At 42.0% G+C, this 18,625-nt stretch overlaps 1 protein-coding gene across 2 annotated transcripts in view; it reads right to left on the bottom strand.

The window, feature by feature from the left end:
• The window catches only part of rxrab (retinoid x receptor, alpha b), a 66,160-nt gene that overhangs the window by 11,602 nt on the left and 35,933 nt on the right, over positions 1–18,625 (bottom strand). For both annotated transcript variants that reach the window (XM_017452338.3, XM_017452339.3), the window contains 4 exons: positions 18,342–18,492; positions 18,089–18,268; positions 11,596–11,765; positions 1,033–1,162 (listed from right to left, as the gene is read on the bottom strand). In XM_017452338.3, coding sequence (XP_017307827.1) covers positions 1,033–1,162; positions 11,596–11,765; positions 18,089–18,268; positions 18,342–18,492 — 631 coding nt within the window. The remainder of the gene's footprint in view (positions 1–1,032; positions 1,163–11,595; positions 11,766–18,088; positions 18,269–18,341; positions 18,493–18,625) is intronic.

Raw genomic sequence — 18,625 nt, 5'->3', positions numbered from 1 at the left:
TCTTACATACTATGCTTATTAACTTTAATGCTTTAAAGCTTATTTATGCTTTAACGTCCAAAATAAAGGACTTCATAAAATTACATTGTTCAAACGCTGACTAAAAACTCTTCATCCCTAGGCTGTTCCCTCCCATATGGAACGTACAGATATAGGGTAAATTCTTCTCAATGACAGTATTGTGTGTGCTGAATGTCCAACAGATTACGGCAAAATGCCTATTATTCAATTCAATTCAATTTTATTTGTACAGCGCAATTAACAATGGACATTGTCTCAAAGTAGCTTTACAGAAATATATAATTCAATTCAATTTGTATAGTGCTTTTTACTATAGACATTGTCTCAAAGCAGCTTTACAGAAATATATAAACACAGGATAGAGATTTTAAGTGTGTGAATTTATCCCAGTTGAGCAAGCCGGTGGCGACGGTGGCAAGGAAAAACTCCCTAAGATGTTAAAAGGAAGAAACCTTGAGAGGAACCAGACTCAGAAGGGAACCCGTCCTCATCTGGGTAACAACGGATAGTGAGAAAGTAAAAGAAAGTTCATTATGGTTTTTATATGAAGTCTGTTTGTTGAACTAGTCCACTGTTCACTAAAGGAGACTTGAGTGCAAAATTGTATGTGGTCATTGCAGTCCTAAGGCCATCGCAGCAACCGTAGTCCCAGCAACCACAGCGGAATGTCCATGTGGAATTGATGTCCAAAACCATTTCCATGGTACTTCAAGCAGTACCATCCTAAGCAATCTCCAGACTGTAGCCTCCAGTTTATGAGATTAAGCAGTAAAGGGGGGATAGAATTGGAAAGATCTTGTAGTAAACACAAAATATGCTTATTTACGTGGCCAGTACTGTTCCAAATACCTGAGTGCTCAAGACTAGGACGTGAATGTCATGTACAGTTATATACTGTATGATTATGTCTATGTAGCTATTGTACAATATTGAGGAACAAGCAAGTAAAAATTTGTTCATCAAGAGCAATCAAATACACCTTATATTTGTGTGATTATATTGGTACAGTACCTGCTCGTAAAAGAATGACCTGGTCATCTAAAGGTAGGTCGGAAAAGTGTGGTATCCTCTTCGCCCATTCCACTAATGTGAAGAGCTGCTTATCAGCGGCTTGGCAAATGTTTGTAACGGGGTCGTTGGGCTGCAGAGAAAGAGACAAAAAGAGAAAAGAGAGCTTACAATACTATTCCATGGGAACTTCTATCCAATTTTTTTTTTATGTTTGTATTGCTTCAGGGTAACTCAAGGTGACAGAAATTGTATGAAAGAAAACTATCCGTGAAGCACAGTCAGAGGAATACTAAACAGCTGGAAGGAAATCCAAGCTGCAGAGGATTTCATTTAATCCAGACCTATAATATACCTAGGAGGAAACTTCAACGGCCTGAACTTGTGTTGAGTTTTCTTTTGAAGATTAAAACTGAGACTAGTTTGACTTCTTTCTTGTTTTCTGACTACATTTAATATTGTCTATCATAGGGTTGTTGTTTTTTTTAATGTTTTGCCTCTAATGTAATCAATAATACCTGAAATGTTTAGTCTTAGGTTTGATTTTTTTTTTTTTTAACTATGAGGCTAATGTAGTAAACATTTATGAGAAACTTATAACTACAAACTAGTTACACATACTACTAATTTTTTTTAGCTTTGCAATGTACTTTTGTTAATAACAATATTTTATTTTTTAATTTATAACAGCCTTAGAAACCAGATTAGCAAGTATATTTGAGATATTTACAAGGTATCTGGAATTTGAGGCAAGTATGAGATAATTTGCATAGTGCTAAACTTTGACATACAAGCTTCCATTACTTGTCAGATACAGTACATTACCCTCATAGCTCCTCTGAAACTAACAACAAATTCTGGACACCAAGTGTGCATGGGAGTCTGGGGGGTGGGGGTGTTTATGGGGGGAATGCAGAGATATCATAGATGCAGGAGAGAGAGAAAAACAAACATTTACTCAGTGGGTGAAGTGACGAAGAAGGAGAGTCTGAGAAAGAAAGTAAAGGTTCACTTCTGTTGATGAATATTAGAAAAAACATTTCAAATATCACTCTCACATTTTCTTCTCCTCCTCATCTCTCATAAATGGTCTTCATTCTGACATACTCTAAATCACAGAACATTTCATGATATCAGACATGCCTTAAAAATATTTCACATCTCAAAGATTTCAGCTGAGCCAGGAGGTGGTAGGATTCATCAGTGTCAGGTTTAATTCAAAAGAAGCTTTTCACCACCTTTAATCCTCTGTTGTTTATTGTTGTTCTTTGTTTATTTGTCCATGCCCTTGTGTTATATTTTAGATGTACACCACCATGTTTACATACAAAACAACCCAATACAGTAACATCAACAAGTAACCTAGCGGCTTCACAGTAACACCCACATAAAACCATTAGCATATCATCTCACACTTACCCATCATCATACAACTATAATACACCACTGATAAACACAGCAAGAGATCTCCCAAAAACATGACATCGATCAAATTCCTGACTCGGAACATCCGTGGTATTGGCTCTCAGGTTAAAAAAAACAAAGTACTACAGCATCTCACTACACATAACGCAGATATATGCTTATTTCAAGAAACGCATCTCTGAGAATCAGACAGTCACAAACTACACACTCCACAATTCAACCACATTTTCTTCTGCCCACTACAACACCAAACAGAGAGGTGTAGCAATTTTGGTAAACAGAAAAACCTCATTCATACACAACATTACTATTACCGACCCTGAAGGTAGACACATCATAATAAACATCTCTATCAACAACACCCTGATAACCATAGCAAATATATATGGAGCAAATAGAGACAACCCCTCAGCATTCTGTACCTTTTTCACACATATCTCCAACTTACCGGACTCCCCAATCATAATTAGCGGTGACTTTAACACAGTCATCAACCCAGAATTGGAACTGGTACACCACCAAAACAATAAGGCAATACATGTCTGACTTTGGACTTGGCGATTGTTGGTGACTGGAACACCCACACACTCTTGAATTGATTATCACATTGATTAACCCTATTATTATGTTATGGGTCAATTTGACCCATTTGCACATATGAGATGTCTGAAATACTGGTTAACCTCTATTTTTCTCTTTGATTTTTTTTTACTTTCCTTTAAGGTCATGAAATTGTATGCCAATGTTTCTTCTTATGGCTTGTCTCGGAAAAGCCATAAAAAGGTTTACCGTTTTAAGCTGTTCTTTGCTATTTTTGTGTGTTTTTATACTGTGGAAGTCATTTTGACCCATAACATAATGGATGTAACTTTTTTCCAACATAATAGGATGATTAACCAGAAACTCATTAATACCAGCTACATAAATCACAAAATTAATTCTATTACAACCAGTGATCATGCTCCTGTATCCTTCACCTGGAATAGAAATCACCTTCAGAAGACAGTTTTTAGATGGCTCTTTAACACAGCACTGCACAGAGATCTGGAATTTGATAGCTTTATCAAAAGAGAATGGGCATCCATCATAGAAATAAATGATTCACCAGAAACCCCATCAACGCTACTATGGGAAACAGGGAAAGCCATTCTCAGAGGACAAATGATATGAAAATAGGTTAGAACAAACAATTAAGAAATTAGAGCGCTTAATGGCAATCAACCCCACAGAAAGCACAGAAATGGAATTAAGGAAACTCAAACTAGAATATAATGACCTCATAAATGAAAAAAACCAATTCCTAATACAAAGACTCAGACATGAAAACTCTGAATATAACAATAAATCTGGAAAATTCCTAGCAAACCTCATAAAAAGAAATAAAGAAAAAACTCAGCAGGAAAAACCACACAAACCCCAGAGGGAATTAATAATACATTTAGATTATTCTTTCAAAACCTATACTGATTACATGCAGATCCAGACACAGAAGACATTAATAATTTCCTAAATAATATAAAACTTCCTAAATTAACTGAAGAACAAGCTATTTCCTTAGATAAACCGATGGAACCAGAAGAAATCTATAATGTCCTTAACAGCATGCCTAATAATATAGTACCAGGTCCTGACAGTTTTCTGGCAGAATTGTACAAACAGTTCTGGACCATCCTGGCACGACTAATCAACAGATTAGTATCCAAAATTAAACATAATATGACACTATCGACAGAAATGAATACTGCCAGTATATCACTTCACCTAAAACCCAACAAAGACCCCCTTGACCCTCTACAGTGCATCCGGAAAGTATTCACAGCGCTTCACTTTTTCAACATTTTGTTATGTTACAGCCTTATTCCAAAATGGATTAAATTCATTATTTTCCTCAAAATTTTACAAACAATACCCCATAATGACAATGTGAAAGACGTTTGTTTGAAATCTTTGCTAATTTATTAAAAACAAAAAAGCACATGTACATAAGTATTCACAGCCTTGGCCATGACACTCAAAATTGAGCTCAGGTGCATCCTGTTTCCACTGATCATCCTTGAGATGTTTCTACAACTTGATTGTCCACCTGTGGTAAATTCAGTTGATTGGACATGATTTGGAAAGGCACACACCTGTCTATATAAGGTCCCACAGTTAACAATGCATGTCAGAGTACAAACCAAGCCATGATGTCCAAGGAATTGTCTGTAAACCTCCAAGACAGGATAGTATCGAGGCACAGATCTGGGGAAGGGTACAGAAACCTTTGCAGCATTGAAGGTCCCAATGAGCACAGTGGCCTCCATCATCCGTAAATGGATGAAGTTTGGAACCACCAGGACTCTTCCTAGAGCTGGCCGCCCGGCCAAACTGAGCAATCGGGGGAGAAGGCCTTAGTCAGGGAAGTGACCAAAAACCCAATGGTCACTCTGACAGAGCTCCAGTGTGTATCTGTGGAGAGAGGAGAACCTTCCAGAAGAACAACCATCTCTGCAGCACTCAACCAATCAGGCCTATATGGTAGAGTGGCCAGACGGAAGTCACTCCTCAATAAAAGGCACGTGACAGCTCGCCTGGAGTTTTCCAAAAGGCACCTGAAGGACTCAGACCATGAGAAACAAAATTCTCTGGTCTGATGAAACAAAGATTGAACTCTTTGGCCTGAATGGCAAGCATCATGTCTGGAGGAAACCAAGCACCAGTCATCACCTGGCCAATACCATCCCTACAGTGAAGCATGTTGGTGGCAGCATCATGCTGTGGGGATGTAGGCCAAAAATAATAGGCAAGACTAGCTAATAGAATTGAAACAGTTATCCCTTCAATAATTAACCCAGATGAAACTGGCGCAGAGAAAGCCTTTGACAAAGTGAACTGGAAATGTCTACTCACCACATTCCTAAGGCATAGATTTATTTATGTAATCATTTATTCATTGCATTAAAATACTCTACACATCACCAAAGGCCACAGTTATCAATAACCCGACTAATATCAAAGTTTCATACTGCACAGAGGCACTAGACAAAGATGCCCACTTTCTCCATCCCTATTTGCCATTTTTATAGAACCATTAGCCGCAGCAATAAGACTAAATGTACATATTAATGGGATCCAGACAGCAATTACAGAACACAAAATCAGCTTATATGCTGATGATATTGTGCGCTTCTTACAAAAACCTATTGAATCAATACAAGAAACTATTCACTCGATTGAAAAATCTTCCAAACTTTCAAATTACTCAATTAACTGGAACTCAAATCATCTATGCTCCCTCTCAACATGAAACTCCCGAAAGTACAGTACAATCTCTACTTATCCCCATAAGAACTGATTACCTCACTTATCTTGGTGTCACAATATCCACCAAGCTGTCAGACTTGGATAAACTCAATTTCAACCCTTTATTGAACACCATAAATAATAATATCAAACACTGGATACACTTCTCCCTCTCTCTCATTGGCAGAATAGCATCCATAAAAATGACAATAGTACCCAAAATTAATTACATATTTCCAATGATCCCAGTTCAACCTCCCCCCTTCTTGATTCAAATCACTCAACTTCTATGTCACAAAATTTTTACTGGAAAAACAAACCTCCAAGATCAAACTAACCACTTTACAAAGACCCAAATATCAGGGAGGACTTGATGGCCCGAAATTTCAACAATATCACCTCACTAACCAACTCCAGTATATGATCAAATGGATAAAGCCCGGTCAGATAAATGAGATTTGGCTAGATACGGAACATGGACTATGCAATAAAATCAATATCTCAGTAACTAACTGAACACACTCCCAAATAGCATAACCCTGATTTCACAAACACAGTTAAGATAACAAACATCTCCACATGGGTAGACAAGGCATTACGCACCTTAAACGCATATGACAAAACAACACCTTTTCATCATTCCCATATCTAGCCGAAAAGCATGGACTAAAAAATAAAACATTTCCTTGAATTTCTACAACTTAAATCCATTATATGCACTAAAATCAACATAAAAGACAACACATTAGACCTTCCCCATTAGTATCAGAACTACCAAATGTCACGAATCGTGACGGAGCAGAGATAGGACGGATGTAAGTGCAGGATGAACAGTTGTTTATTTGAAAGAGTGACCGGCAGACAAATCCAAAACATGATCCAAAACGTAATCCACAAACATGCAAGAGGTCAGGCAATTGGCAAACAGGCATACACGGGGCAAGGCAGGAATCTAGGTTGTGGTCACGGAAAACAGGGTCGATAAACAAAACGAGAAACGAACTATGACGAGGGACTGGAAGCGGATAATCCAGCGCGAACTAACTCTAAACATGGACTGTGACTATGACTACGATACGAACTAATCTAATTCTAAACATGGACCGTGACTATAACTACTAAACGAACTAAACTAACTCTAAGATATTAATCTTCCGCGTTGTGTGCTGGGAGGCGCGCAGTATATATGCGGACATGATCAGTGTCTAAACCGCTAGCAGCTGAGAGCAAAACAGACCCACAGACCCACGTGAAATCCCAGCCAATGACAGAACAGGGAGGAGACATGACAGAAACATATGCAAAACACACGTGTCCAGATGTCATTACGGTCAACAACGGAAAAGCAGGTGCTCGCGCATTCGCGCTTAGAGCACGCTGCTTCAAGGGGGAATCATGACAGAACCCCCCCCAAAGGCACTCCTCCCGGAGTGCCATGAGTCATCCCATTTCATTGGCGGCCCCGGCCCCCTGGGCTGAATGTCCCAAGCAGAGCCAGGAAACTGCACGGTGTTCTTGGCGGCGTAGGGAGGCTGAGTGGCGACCTCAGCTGAACAGGGAGGCTGAGCGGCGACCTCAGCTGAACAGGGAGGCTGAGCGGCGACCTCAGCTGAACAGGGAGGCTGAGCGGCGACCTCAACTGGGCAGGCAGGCTGAGCGACGACCTCGGCGGAGCATGAAGGCAGAGCAACGTCCTTGGCAGAGCAGGGAAACAGAGCACTGTACTCAGCAGAGCAGGAAGGGGGAGCGACATACTGAGAGAAGCAAAGAAAAGGAGCGACGTCTTTAGCGGAACATGGAGGCAGAGTGATGTCCTCAGTGAAGCAGGGTGGCAGAGAGACGACCTCGGCTGGGCAGGCAGGCTGAGCGACGACCTCGGCGGAGCAGGGAAACAGAGCACTGTACTCGGCAGAGCAGGGAAGCAGGGCGACGTCCTCGTCGGAGCATGAAAGCAGAGCGACGTCCCCAGCTGAACTGGAAGGCAGAGCGAAGTCCCCTGTAAGGCCAGGGAGAGGAGTGTGGGTCTCCATGCGGCCAGGGAGAGGAGCGTGGGTCTCCGTGCGGCCAGGGAGAGGAGCGTGGGTCTCCGTGCGGCCAGGGAGAGGAGCGTCGGTCTCCGTGCGGCCAGGGAGAGGAGTGTGGGTCTCCTCAAAGCAGAAGGGGGGAACGATATTTGCCATGGAGCAGGAAGGCTGAGCGACGACCTCAGCTAAACAGGAAGACTGAGCGACATCCACAGCTGAACAGGGAGGCTGAGCGACGTCCTCAGTGAAGCAGGGTGGCAGAGAGACGACCTCAGCTGAACAGGGAGGCTGAGCGACGTCCACAGCTGAACAGGGAGGCTGAGGCTCTGAGGTTACCAGGTGAACCTTTTCGGCATGGGCGGAGCTTGGCTGGCCGTGTCAGCAGACTGGGGCGCGGGCGGAGCTTGGCTGGCCGTGTCAGCAGACTGGGGCGCGGGCGGAGCTTGGCTGACCGTGTCAGCAGACTGGGGCGCGGGCGGAGCTTGGCTGGCCGTGTCAGCAGACTGGGGCGCGGGCGGAGCTTGGCCGGCCGTGTCAGCAGACTGGGGCGCGGTATATATGCGGACATGATCAGCGTCTAAACCGCTAGCAGCTGAGAGCAATACAGACCCACGTGAAATCCCAGCCAATGACAGAACAGGGAGGAGACATGACAGAAACATAAACAAAACACACGTGTCCAGATGTCATTACGGTCAACAACGGAAAAGCAGGTGCTCGTGCATTCGCGCTTAGAGCACGCTGCTTCAAGGGGGAATCATGACACTAAATATGTCACCACCAACTAAAGTCTTATCCAAAATATATAAAATAATATCCAAATCCAACTCCTCAATTACCATACCTTGTAAAAAATGGGAAGACGACCTAGAGAAGACTTTTAGACAGATATTAATGAACATGTCCCTCAAAGCTAATAACACTAGTACGCACCTGATTCAATACAAAATAATAAAAATAGAACTCATTACGGAGGTCATAGGATATATACAATGGGCTTCGGGAAATCAGACATCTGCACACAGTGCACACAAAATAAACCAGACGATTACATACATGCCATATGGGACTGCACACCAGTGAAGCACTTCTGAAAACAAATCACTGAGGAAATATCTTGTTTTCTAAATAGAAGCATCCCACTTTCCCCTTTACTTTGCCTACTTGGAGATACATCTGGGATCAACATTACAAAAGAAAACACAATAGACCTCACAGCGCAAAGCATTGCCAAGAAAACCATACTAACAAATTGGAAATCAAAGAACAATATTAATATAGATTATTATATTAATTAATTAATATATTAATATATTAATATTGACAATGTTAATATAAATATTCCACCACATAACAATTGAAAAACTTGCTGTCTTAATCAAAAATAGAACTATCACATTTAACTATATTTGGACACCACTGATCAACTACATAAACCAGGGAATCACTTTGCAATAGCCAACAATACAGTTTCTACAGACCAACCACATAATCACAGCCATACCACACATAAACTACACATACATGCATACAACATTTGCAGAATCCAAAGTCAGTGTTATACATATTAATTAACTCAACTGACATTTCAAAAACATTACTCTTTGCTCACCCTTCACACACTTCCCCCCATACCCCCATCACTTTGATAAGTACCATATCTCAATTGCATCTACCGTCTTGTCTTGTCTTGTCTACTACTCCATCTTAATAACTGTCCTCTCCATGTCCTGCACTCCCCATTCATCCATACTAACCTTTAAATACAAAGTACAACAGTACAAACACAATTGATGTATCTGCCTTAAAACATTACTTAAACCTAAACGTTTGCATGTAGGACCTTACGGGTTGTGGAGAATAGGCACTGTGATTGCTTTAACTTGTTTCAGGAAGGACACAGAAAAAATGTGTTCCATATTCCTCAAATCACTATGCACTTAAAATGTTAAGAACATCAGCAGCTTTTGCATTTTTCAAATATTTGCTCTATGGTTGGTAAAAAACTATCTATTTGATCATTACTGAGTTAGATGGGAAAATATACTCTAACATATGATGTTACTGAGCTGCTCTGCAAACCTGTAACAGTAATTCACAGTAATTGACAGTCAAAGCTGTCTGTTCGAATTGGCAGGAAATTTCAAGCTCATGCATAATATGAAAGAAGTACAGCCAAAAGTTCTGCTGCCAAATTTCTGATATGGCTTAACAGAGAGCTGTAGTAATCATTAGAAGAGAAGCCTTTGCCTTTCAACAAGGAAATTTGCTTTATGCCAGCTCACTACTATCAGCAACTGGGACACACGAAGGTCTTTGATCAGCACGTAACTTTACTGTGCAGGTTTGCCCTAGCAGTGCACTTACAAATTCTAATAAAGAGAAGGCCTTGTCTTTTTAGAGGTTAGACTTTGAAATCTGTAATCAACTCAGTAATTCACAAACACAACACTGTGGAATCACAATTAAGCACAAAACAGCTGCTGGAAGTAGCTAAAAAAAGCTTCATAGTATGTTAGTTCACCAATGGGATCTATACTATTTATTCATAAGTGTAGAATGTGGTTTGTGGCCCATGCAGCATAACCTTTTATTTTATTTGTTACTATTTCTAATACCGTGGAAAAATATTTGGAAATTATTTAAACCATGGCCTCAGAACAAGTGTATTACATGGCTGAGAAAACACATTTGGAAAACTGCCTTCTGGTTTAGAAGCCTTGTTTGTGTTTGGATGGGCCTCTTGTCAGTCATTTTACAGACATTCCCCACTGCTCCTTCACTGCTCCTGCCCTATCTCCGCCTGAAATCAGTGCAGCCAGTCAATTCTCCTGTGAGCAAAAAATCACTCTCCGCTTCGAAAAAAAACCTTAAGCACATGAAATGCAGTAAAACCAGAATAAACACTGGCAGTGCTTTTCCAAGATGGAGTAATATAATACTGGTGAAGGAGATGCAAAATTAGCGATGTTGTTCCTGGTATGTGAATGTAATCTGTATTGTTTGGCCAGGTTCACATAATGAAATAAGCAGATATGTTTTCTTTTTCCATTGCAAAGAAAAAAGGACAATGAGTGCATTTGTGAACATCCTCATTAATCTTGATGAGTTGAACTCTGTTTGTAGAGTTGTTACATATAGAGTCACCAGCCTCTCTTTTTTTCTCATGTCCAATGTTAATAACACAAAACAAATGCAGCATGCCATGTTACTGAGAAAATGTAAAAGTACAAACTCGTCTGTACTGAAGACTCCCGTGGCGGAAAAACATGCTGACTGTTACAAAGCACTGACACTCAAGACTCCTTTTATACATGGTAAATAAACATCATCCATTGTCTGTACCGCTAATAATACACAGGGGAGCTGGGAGCCTGGAGCCTATCCCAGGGAACTGTCACACACCTATACCATGGTATAAATACTGCTACTGTCCAAACTCGTAAAAATGTATTGATGTAAAATTTTGGTTAATTAGCAAACCTACCTAATGGAGGTTTTAAAAACTGTAAAATGGAAGATCACCTTTGTTCCATCTCTTGCTATAGAAGGTGTAATGGTTCACTGCTGGAATACATTACTCTGGACATCCTGTCCAGAAGGAGCCCCTTCCTGTCAGAGTCCACTAAACACACTTCCATCATTTCTAAAATACTAAATCTACAAACTGGAATTTTAGACATTTAGGAGAAAATCTCCCCTGTGTCTGTGAGTGTCAGTTTGGTCTAATCAGCATGGAAGCACTGCATGAAGTAGCTGAGTTGATGTATCAGAGTGACAGTGTAATTTGGAGAGTGTGTGTTTGAAAGAGACAGAGAAACAAGAGCTGTCTTACAGAGTTGGCAGTCGCACCAACGCTGCCTTCCACATAGGTTTCGGTTTTGGGCTCCACTGCCAGCTCAGCTTCCAGAATCTTCTCCACTGGCATGTCTTCACTGGTACAGCCCGCCAGCTCCAATTCAGCCTCACTCTTTTCTTTCGCCCGCTGCCGCTCCTCCTGTACAGCTGGAGGCACACACACACACACACACACACACACACACACACACAAGGAATTATTTATATGCAGTATGTGTGGATTGGGGGAATACATATCATGCATACTAATTTACTCACAAAAAGTAAAAAAAAAGTACAAAAATTACAGGCCCCACCCCCTCAAGAATTATTGGCACCCTTCATGAAAATGAGAACATTCCTATATAAAACGAATAGCACGGTGATATTTTGAGCTCAAACGTACAGGGACACTGTACAGTTTAATATAAGCATGTTCCCTTTCAAAGGGCACTCCACGTTGCGTTAGCTGAACGCTGTGGGAAGCGCCCTCGGACGTGACCAGTATGTGAAGCTTGTGTAACATCATGCCTATTTATAGGCAGTGCCGTGATCAGGTGACGTGGTAATTAAGCGCGTCGCGTAATATATAAACAACACCTGTGAACCGCACTGTCAGCCTTATTATCTTCAGAAAGACTGCACGGTGTAACGCTCGGAGAAAGACTCTTCATTTCCTCTCTATCTTTTCCAAAAAAAAGAGAAAAATCTGTTTTCTTTTCTGTCCTTTTAAAAAGTAAGGAGAAAAGTACGAGTGAGAGAATTCAGGAAGTGTGTTACGCCTTGCTCCCATTTCATGATGGGGAGGAAGGACACACTTTCTGTGTGAAGTGTCTAGGGTTGGAGCACGCCAGGGCAGCCCTCGAAGAGGTCTGAATGTGCGCATTGTGAACGCCTTACAATTAGGTAGCTCCACTTGCAACTCGTGGGTTTCAGAGCCTCGCGGATCAGGCCCTGGGGATCTTGTATGGATCTGGAAGAGGAGCCAGAGACGAGCACGGCTCTATCTCTTGCTCTGTCTTCCGGGTGCAGCTCTCTGCTGGAGTTTGGAGCTCGCATCGCAACTCTTCTTTCCGCTATGGAAAGCAAAAAAAACCAAACACCCGCTCACACACACACACACACAAAATTCCTCTCTGATTCCGAGGAGCCAGAAAGGTGTGCTAAAAACAGAGTGCAGCATATAAAGAGCTGCCTGAAGTGATTACTAAGGCTGGATGAGCTTTTTTATCTCCAGTGAAAATAAATCCCTCACACTGCAGAAAACTCACCTTTTTTCCAGAAGTGCATGACAAAATATCATGCTATTGGGGGAAAACCATGCATAAGCAGTATTTATAACCCCACGATGTCGGATTATTCGGCCCTCATGGGGAATGAACGGCATGTCTATTTACTATTGCTGAAGGTGGAGGAGGCGCTTACGAGCTACCTCTCTCCATCGACGGCAGGTAATTAAGGGGGCCGGCTTTGCCATCCAAGCCATGTAAGGCCACCGTGGTGTTGGTGGGCAAGGCCTATGCAGTAGTGGGTCTTGCTTGTGGGTCACTACAGACAATGGCAGTGTTGCAGGCCTACCAAGCAGACCTGCTGAGTGAGCTTGACATATGGCAGCTTTCAGCCAGTTCCTTCCCTGTTGTGTCCAGCGCTAATGCGAGGGAGTCACAGAAGGCGAGTACTGCAGCCTGCCTCCCCCCGCAGACAGCCAAGGGAACTGGGCGGCCACAGTCGTGGTCTGCTACTAGGCCTGATCTGAGAATGGTCATAAAGGCCAAGCAGACAAAGAAGGGGTGGTCCTGAGGGGCCGTGGATGGACATATCAGGGGACATGATATTGTTAAGGCAGTAAGCCCCCAGTACTACTGTAGGGCCTCCCCTAGCCAAGACTGTCCCAAGTTTTCAGTATTCTCTGGTCAGCGAGCTGTCACAGGGCAACGGAAATCTGCTGCTTTCTCTCCAATAGAATGTGGAAAAGTTAACATCACTAAAAGACCGTCTGAACTACTACTACTTCTACCAGCGTGGAAACTACTGCCAAATGTGTCTGCATGGGTTCTGTCTACCATAGAAAAGGGTTACCGGGTCCAATTCAGAGCTCAACCCCTCCGGTTCAGAGATGTGCTCACCACAGTAGTCAGCACAGAGCACAGCCCAACGTTAGCACAGGAAGTAAGATCCCTCTTGGACAAAAGGGGCCATAGAACATATACCTTGTTTCCAGAGGGAGGGAGGTTTTTACAGCCGTTATTTCCTGGACCGCAAAAAAGAGGGGAGTATGTGGTCAATTTTAGATCTGCGTCATCTGAACTGTACTCTTCGGACATACAGGTTCAAGATGCTGATGCACAAACTTATCGTTCCACAGATTCAGTTTAAGGGCTGGTTTGTGACGATAGATCTAAAAGGTGCATATTCGCCAAGACTGTCTACATCTGCTGCTAGTAGCGCCTTATTGGCCAGCTCGAATATGGTTCTCAGAGACAATATCCCTGCTAGACGGCAATCCTACAGAGATTCTCATCCGCAGGGATCTACTGTCTCAAGCCGGAGGGCTGATTTATCACCCTCGGCCGGACCTATGGAAACTGTAGGTCTGGCCCCTGAGTGGCACCAGCCCATAGATTCTGGTCTCACAACAGGCTGTAGAGACGATGTTGAATGCTAGAACTCCATCAACAACAAAATTATATGCGCTCAAGTGCAACTTTTTATCTCATGGTGTGAGGGATGTCAGCTAGAACCAGCAAACTGCGCAATAGCTACAGTCCTGGAGTTCTTACAAGGACATTTCTCAGCAGGGTTGGCTCCTCCTACAATCAGGGTCTACGTAGCCACCATTTTGGCCAGCCACGCCCCTATTGATGGAGCCTCTGTGGGGCAACATCCTCTAACTTCGAGGATTATTTGTGGTGTCAGGCTGCTGAGGCCCATCTGCAGACCACGCATATCTTCCTGGGACCTTTCTGTGGTCCTGGAAAGTCTGTCAGGTGCCGCATTTGAGCCCTTAGAGTCAGCCTCTGAGAAGCTTCTGAAGGTAAAAGGTAGCTCTTCTGCTCGCCCTGCCATCTCTCAAGTGAGTAGGAGATCTACAAGCTCTCTGTTGCCCCTTCCTGCCTTGACTTTACCCCTCGATTAGCCAAGGCCTTCCTGTATCCAAGGCTGGATTATATTTCTGAAGTGCCTACATCTGTCGCCCAGCCAGTAGTGTTGTAGGCTTTCAACCCTACTCTGTTCCTCATACCGGAAAAAGAGAAATTGAACTGACTGTGTCCAGTAAGGGCTCTCTGTACTTACGTCCACCGCTCCGGCCAGTGGTGTAAGTCAGAGCTGTGTCAATGCTGCGCATCTCTAATTGGATAGTGGAAGCAATCTCTATCCCTTATGAGGCACGCGGTCTTGCTACGCCTCTGGGCATAAGGGCTCATTCTACTGGGGGGGTCACCTCCTCAAAGGCTTTGTCCAAAGTGGTATCCTTACAGGATGTGTGGTGGTCTATGCTGCACACATTCATTCGATTTTATGGCCTGGATATACATTCTGGCCCAGGCTCGAGTGTCTTGCAGTGACCCGAGGGACTCTGAACTTTTTGAACAGGCCGTACCCTCAGTATGACGGAGTGGGTATTCTCGTTCCCACAGCATTCAACTAATACAACGTGGAATTTCCTTTGAAAGGGAACATCTGGGTTACGCATGTAACCCTGTTCCCTTAAAAGGGAATGAGATGTTGCACAGCTTTGTCACACTGGGGAATGCCTGTGAATTGCGTCTTCACTTCAGATAATAGAGGCTGACAGCACGGTTCACAGGTGTCGTTTATATATTACATAACGTGCTTAATTGCCACATCACCTGATCACGGCCGGCCTATAAATATGCATGATGTTACACAAACTTCAGATACCGGTCACGTATGAGGGCGCTTCCCACAGCGTTCAGCTAATGCAATGCCTCGTTCCCTTCTCAGGGAACAGGGTTAACCCAGACATTTCCCCCCCCAAAACACATCTTTTATATAGTGTAAATTTTCCCTACAAATTCCGGTTTCAAGATTACCGCCTTCCTTACAATTAATATGTTATGAAGAAAATAAGCGTACTGAGTCTCTTCCTGTAATGTCTAACAAGTCCACTCCTCCATGCAGAACAATTTAAACGCCATTATATTCTTCTTTGCGTACATGAGAAACGTAACATCATTAAAGGCAGCAACAGAATTCTTGGGGACTGAGGGCAAATTGCAAACAAAAGTTTTTTAAGAATGACAATTTGTTTGCATTTATTTAAAATATTCTTGGGGGTTTCAACAACCTTTTCCACATATTTTTGAGAGTAAACATTTGGTTCTAACGAGAATTGTTTTTTGAGTTTTTTTTTTTTTTTGCTAGGACAAATTAGAACTATTGCATGTAATGTTTACTTTGCTAAATTTTATGATGTTTGCCAATAATTCTTGAGGGCACTGTATGTGATGCATTTACAATAACATTAGCACTCACACAGAGACATACCAAAATGCATACAGACAAACACACCCACATACACATACAGCTGCTTTCACTTTGCTCCCTGGCTACAGATTTCCACAGCAATGGCACAGTCTGTTTTTAATAGAATGGAGGACATTATTCACAGACATCAGAGAGCTAAATCCAGTGCAGCCATAATTACACAAATCCAGGAAGTCAAACCTTCTCTGCCTGGTCTCTGAGACAATATATATGACTATATGTTATTTGGCTACAGTCCAATAAAAATATGATATAGTAAATTGAACAGGCTTCCATTTTACAAATACCTGCTGTGTAATGGCCAATAAATGCCCTTTCTTCTTTCTGTATGCTGATGAGTTTGACAGTCATGCCTTTTAAGGAAAGGGGCCAACAAACGGAGTGTGTTTGCATGTCCACTCTTTTTGAACAGTGAAAAACAAGTCTGTGTTGTATTTGGGAACATTTTGCTCTTTCCCACTACTGTCTATAAAAGTATTTTATAACTTTCCACCATTCCCCCATCTACATCGAGAAACACCAAACCTCGACGGCCTTTTACTTCTTTTTTTTTTTAATCAAACCAAACAAATCAATCTTACATGCCATTGTGCCTACATGCCTCTTACATTCCCAGATAGCTGGCTGGAATTACGGACGCCACATAAACATCCACACAGTGTTGACTAAAATGATTCTAAGGAAAAGTGACACCAGATGCAGGGATCTACCAACAACAAGTCTGACACTGAAGCACTACCACAAGAGTCACTCACAAACACAGACACTTAGAGGAAGGCAGGTGAACCTTGGTTTAGACACAAGGGCTTTGTTCAGGCAGGCAACTCGAATCAGATTTTTTGGCGTACAGTAACAGAGCAGGAAGCATTTCCTGCTGGCAAAAAAAAAAAGGAATATGACTTTTTGCAATCAAGACATGTATGTGTTGATATGTGAGTTGGTTTGACCAGTCAAATCATATTTCAAAGATAGCAGTGCTATTAGACATTAACGACTTGCAACAAGAACATTTTTTCTGGATTTTTCCCCATTTTCTCCCCAATTCCACCAGAGTATGAAGGCTAACACATAGTTCCTCAGGTACCATGTCCTTTCAGACTGCTGCTCAAGCTCCATCACAGGGCACCATAACACACTCAGAGGAAAGTGCTGTCTGCCTTTTTCCGCACATATGACCTCACAAACCCACGACTGGCTAGTCAATAGCTGGTATGAAGCCAGGTCAGAGAATCATGACCAAGGACCTGGTACTTTCACAGAAAGAGGCAATTTGACTAACATGACAGACAATCAACCACATACCTGCTCAGACCTTGCCCCTTGACAAACACACCAGATTATCTCTTTATTTACACTGAGCAGTTTTACAGTTTGAAATTTTCATGGCATGAAAATGTGCTCTAAAAATATCATCGACCATTTAAAAAATACACACACTGGTGGTAAAAATTAAAGGAAAAATTTGTACAAAAATATCTTTGCAAATGCTTTATAGTCACCGAGGTGTACAAAAAATGTAAAATATCAATGGGAATATACTTCAAATACATTTTTCTCATATGAATTCATGGGGGTGCCAATTATTGTTGCACACCTATATTTAACAAAGATATATTTTTTGGACAAACCGGTGTTTTGTTTGCAATTGTTTGATATCCATGAGAGCAGAATATTTTGGGGATTTTTTTTTTAAAAGATCAAAAGGTTAAACAATAAAGACAATTTTTTACAACCGTCTTTGCTCATATTTACCAAGGGTGCCAATATTAGTGGAGGACTAATATTAGTATATATACCCATTTCCTAATACACTGCTTTACTGACACTTTTACATACCTCCTTTATCCCTCCAATGTGGATGTCCCAATAAATTGAACTAGGATTCCAAAAAACTAATTAGATTTGATCAGTTGTTATTTGCCAACCAGACTCTTAATTGGGAGTGAGATACACAAAATATTGAGGAAATAAGTAAAGAGCACCTTCTCTCTTCATGCCCATGGCCAGACACTTTTGGTAGCGGCAGTACTGGCAGCGGTTGCGTTGGCGTTTGTCGATCGGACAGTCCTTGTTGTCTCGGCAGGTGTAAGTCAGGTCTTTCCTCACCGTGCGCTTGAAGAAGCCTTTGCAGCCTTCGCAGCTGTACACTCCATAGTGTTTACCTGAAAGAGCAGCTCATCCATTACTATTGTTGCCTGAAGAAAAGGAATGTTAATGTTTATGTAAATGTCTCACCTGAAGATCGATCGCCGCAGATGGCACAGATGTGTTTGGTGAGAGACAGACAGGTGCCGGTCGGCTGAGCTGGAATCTTCATGACGCCATTCAGGCCCAGAGGAGGTTTGATGTCTTCCGGGCTGCTGACTGAAGTCATGGGGGAACTGAGCTGAAACACACACACACACACAAATATCTTGAATATAGTCACATTTATGAAGTAGTTCCTATTATACAATTACAACAAACCAAATATAGGATTATTTCTAGACGTTTTTGCAAATTTCATGTTTTATATTATC

Source organism: Ictalurus punctatus, chromosome 22, assembly GCF_001660625.3.
Source record: "Ictalurus punctatus breed USDA103 chromosome 22, Coco_2.0, whole genome shotgun sequence".
In the NCBI taxonomy this organism is placed as follows: Eukaryota; Metazoa; Chordata; class Actinopteri; order Siluriformes; family Ictaluridae; genus Ictalurus; species Ictalurus punctatus.
Note: the sequence above shows the minus strand (reverse complement) of the source record. Positions and strands in the feature narration are given on the sequence as shown.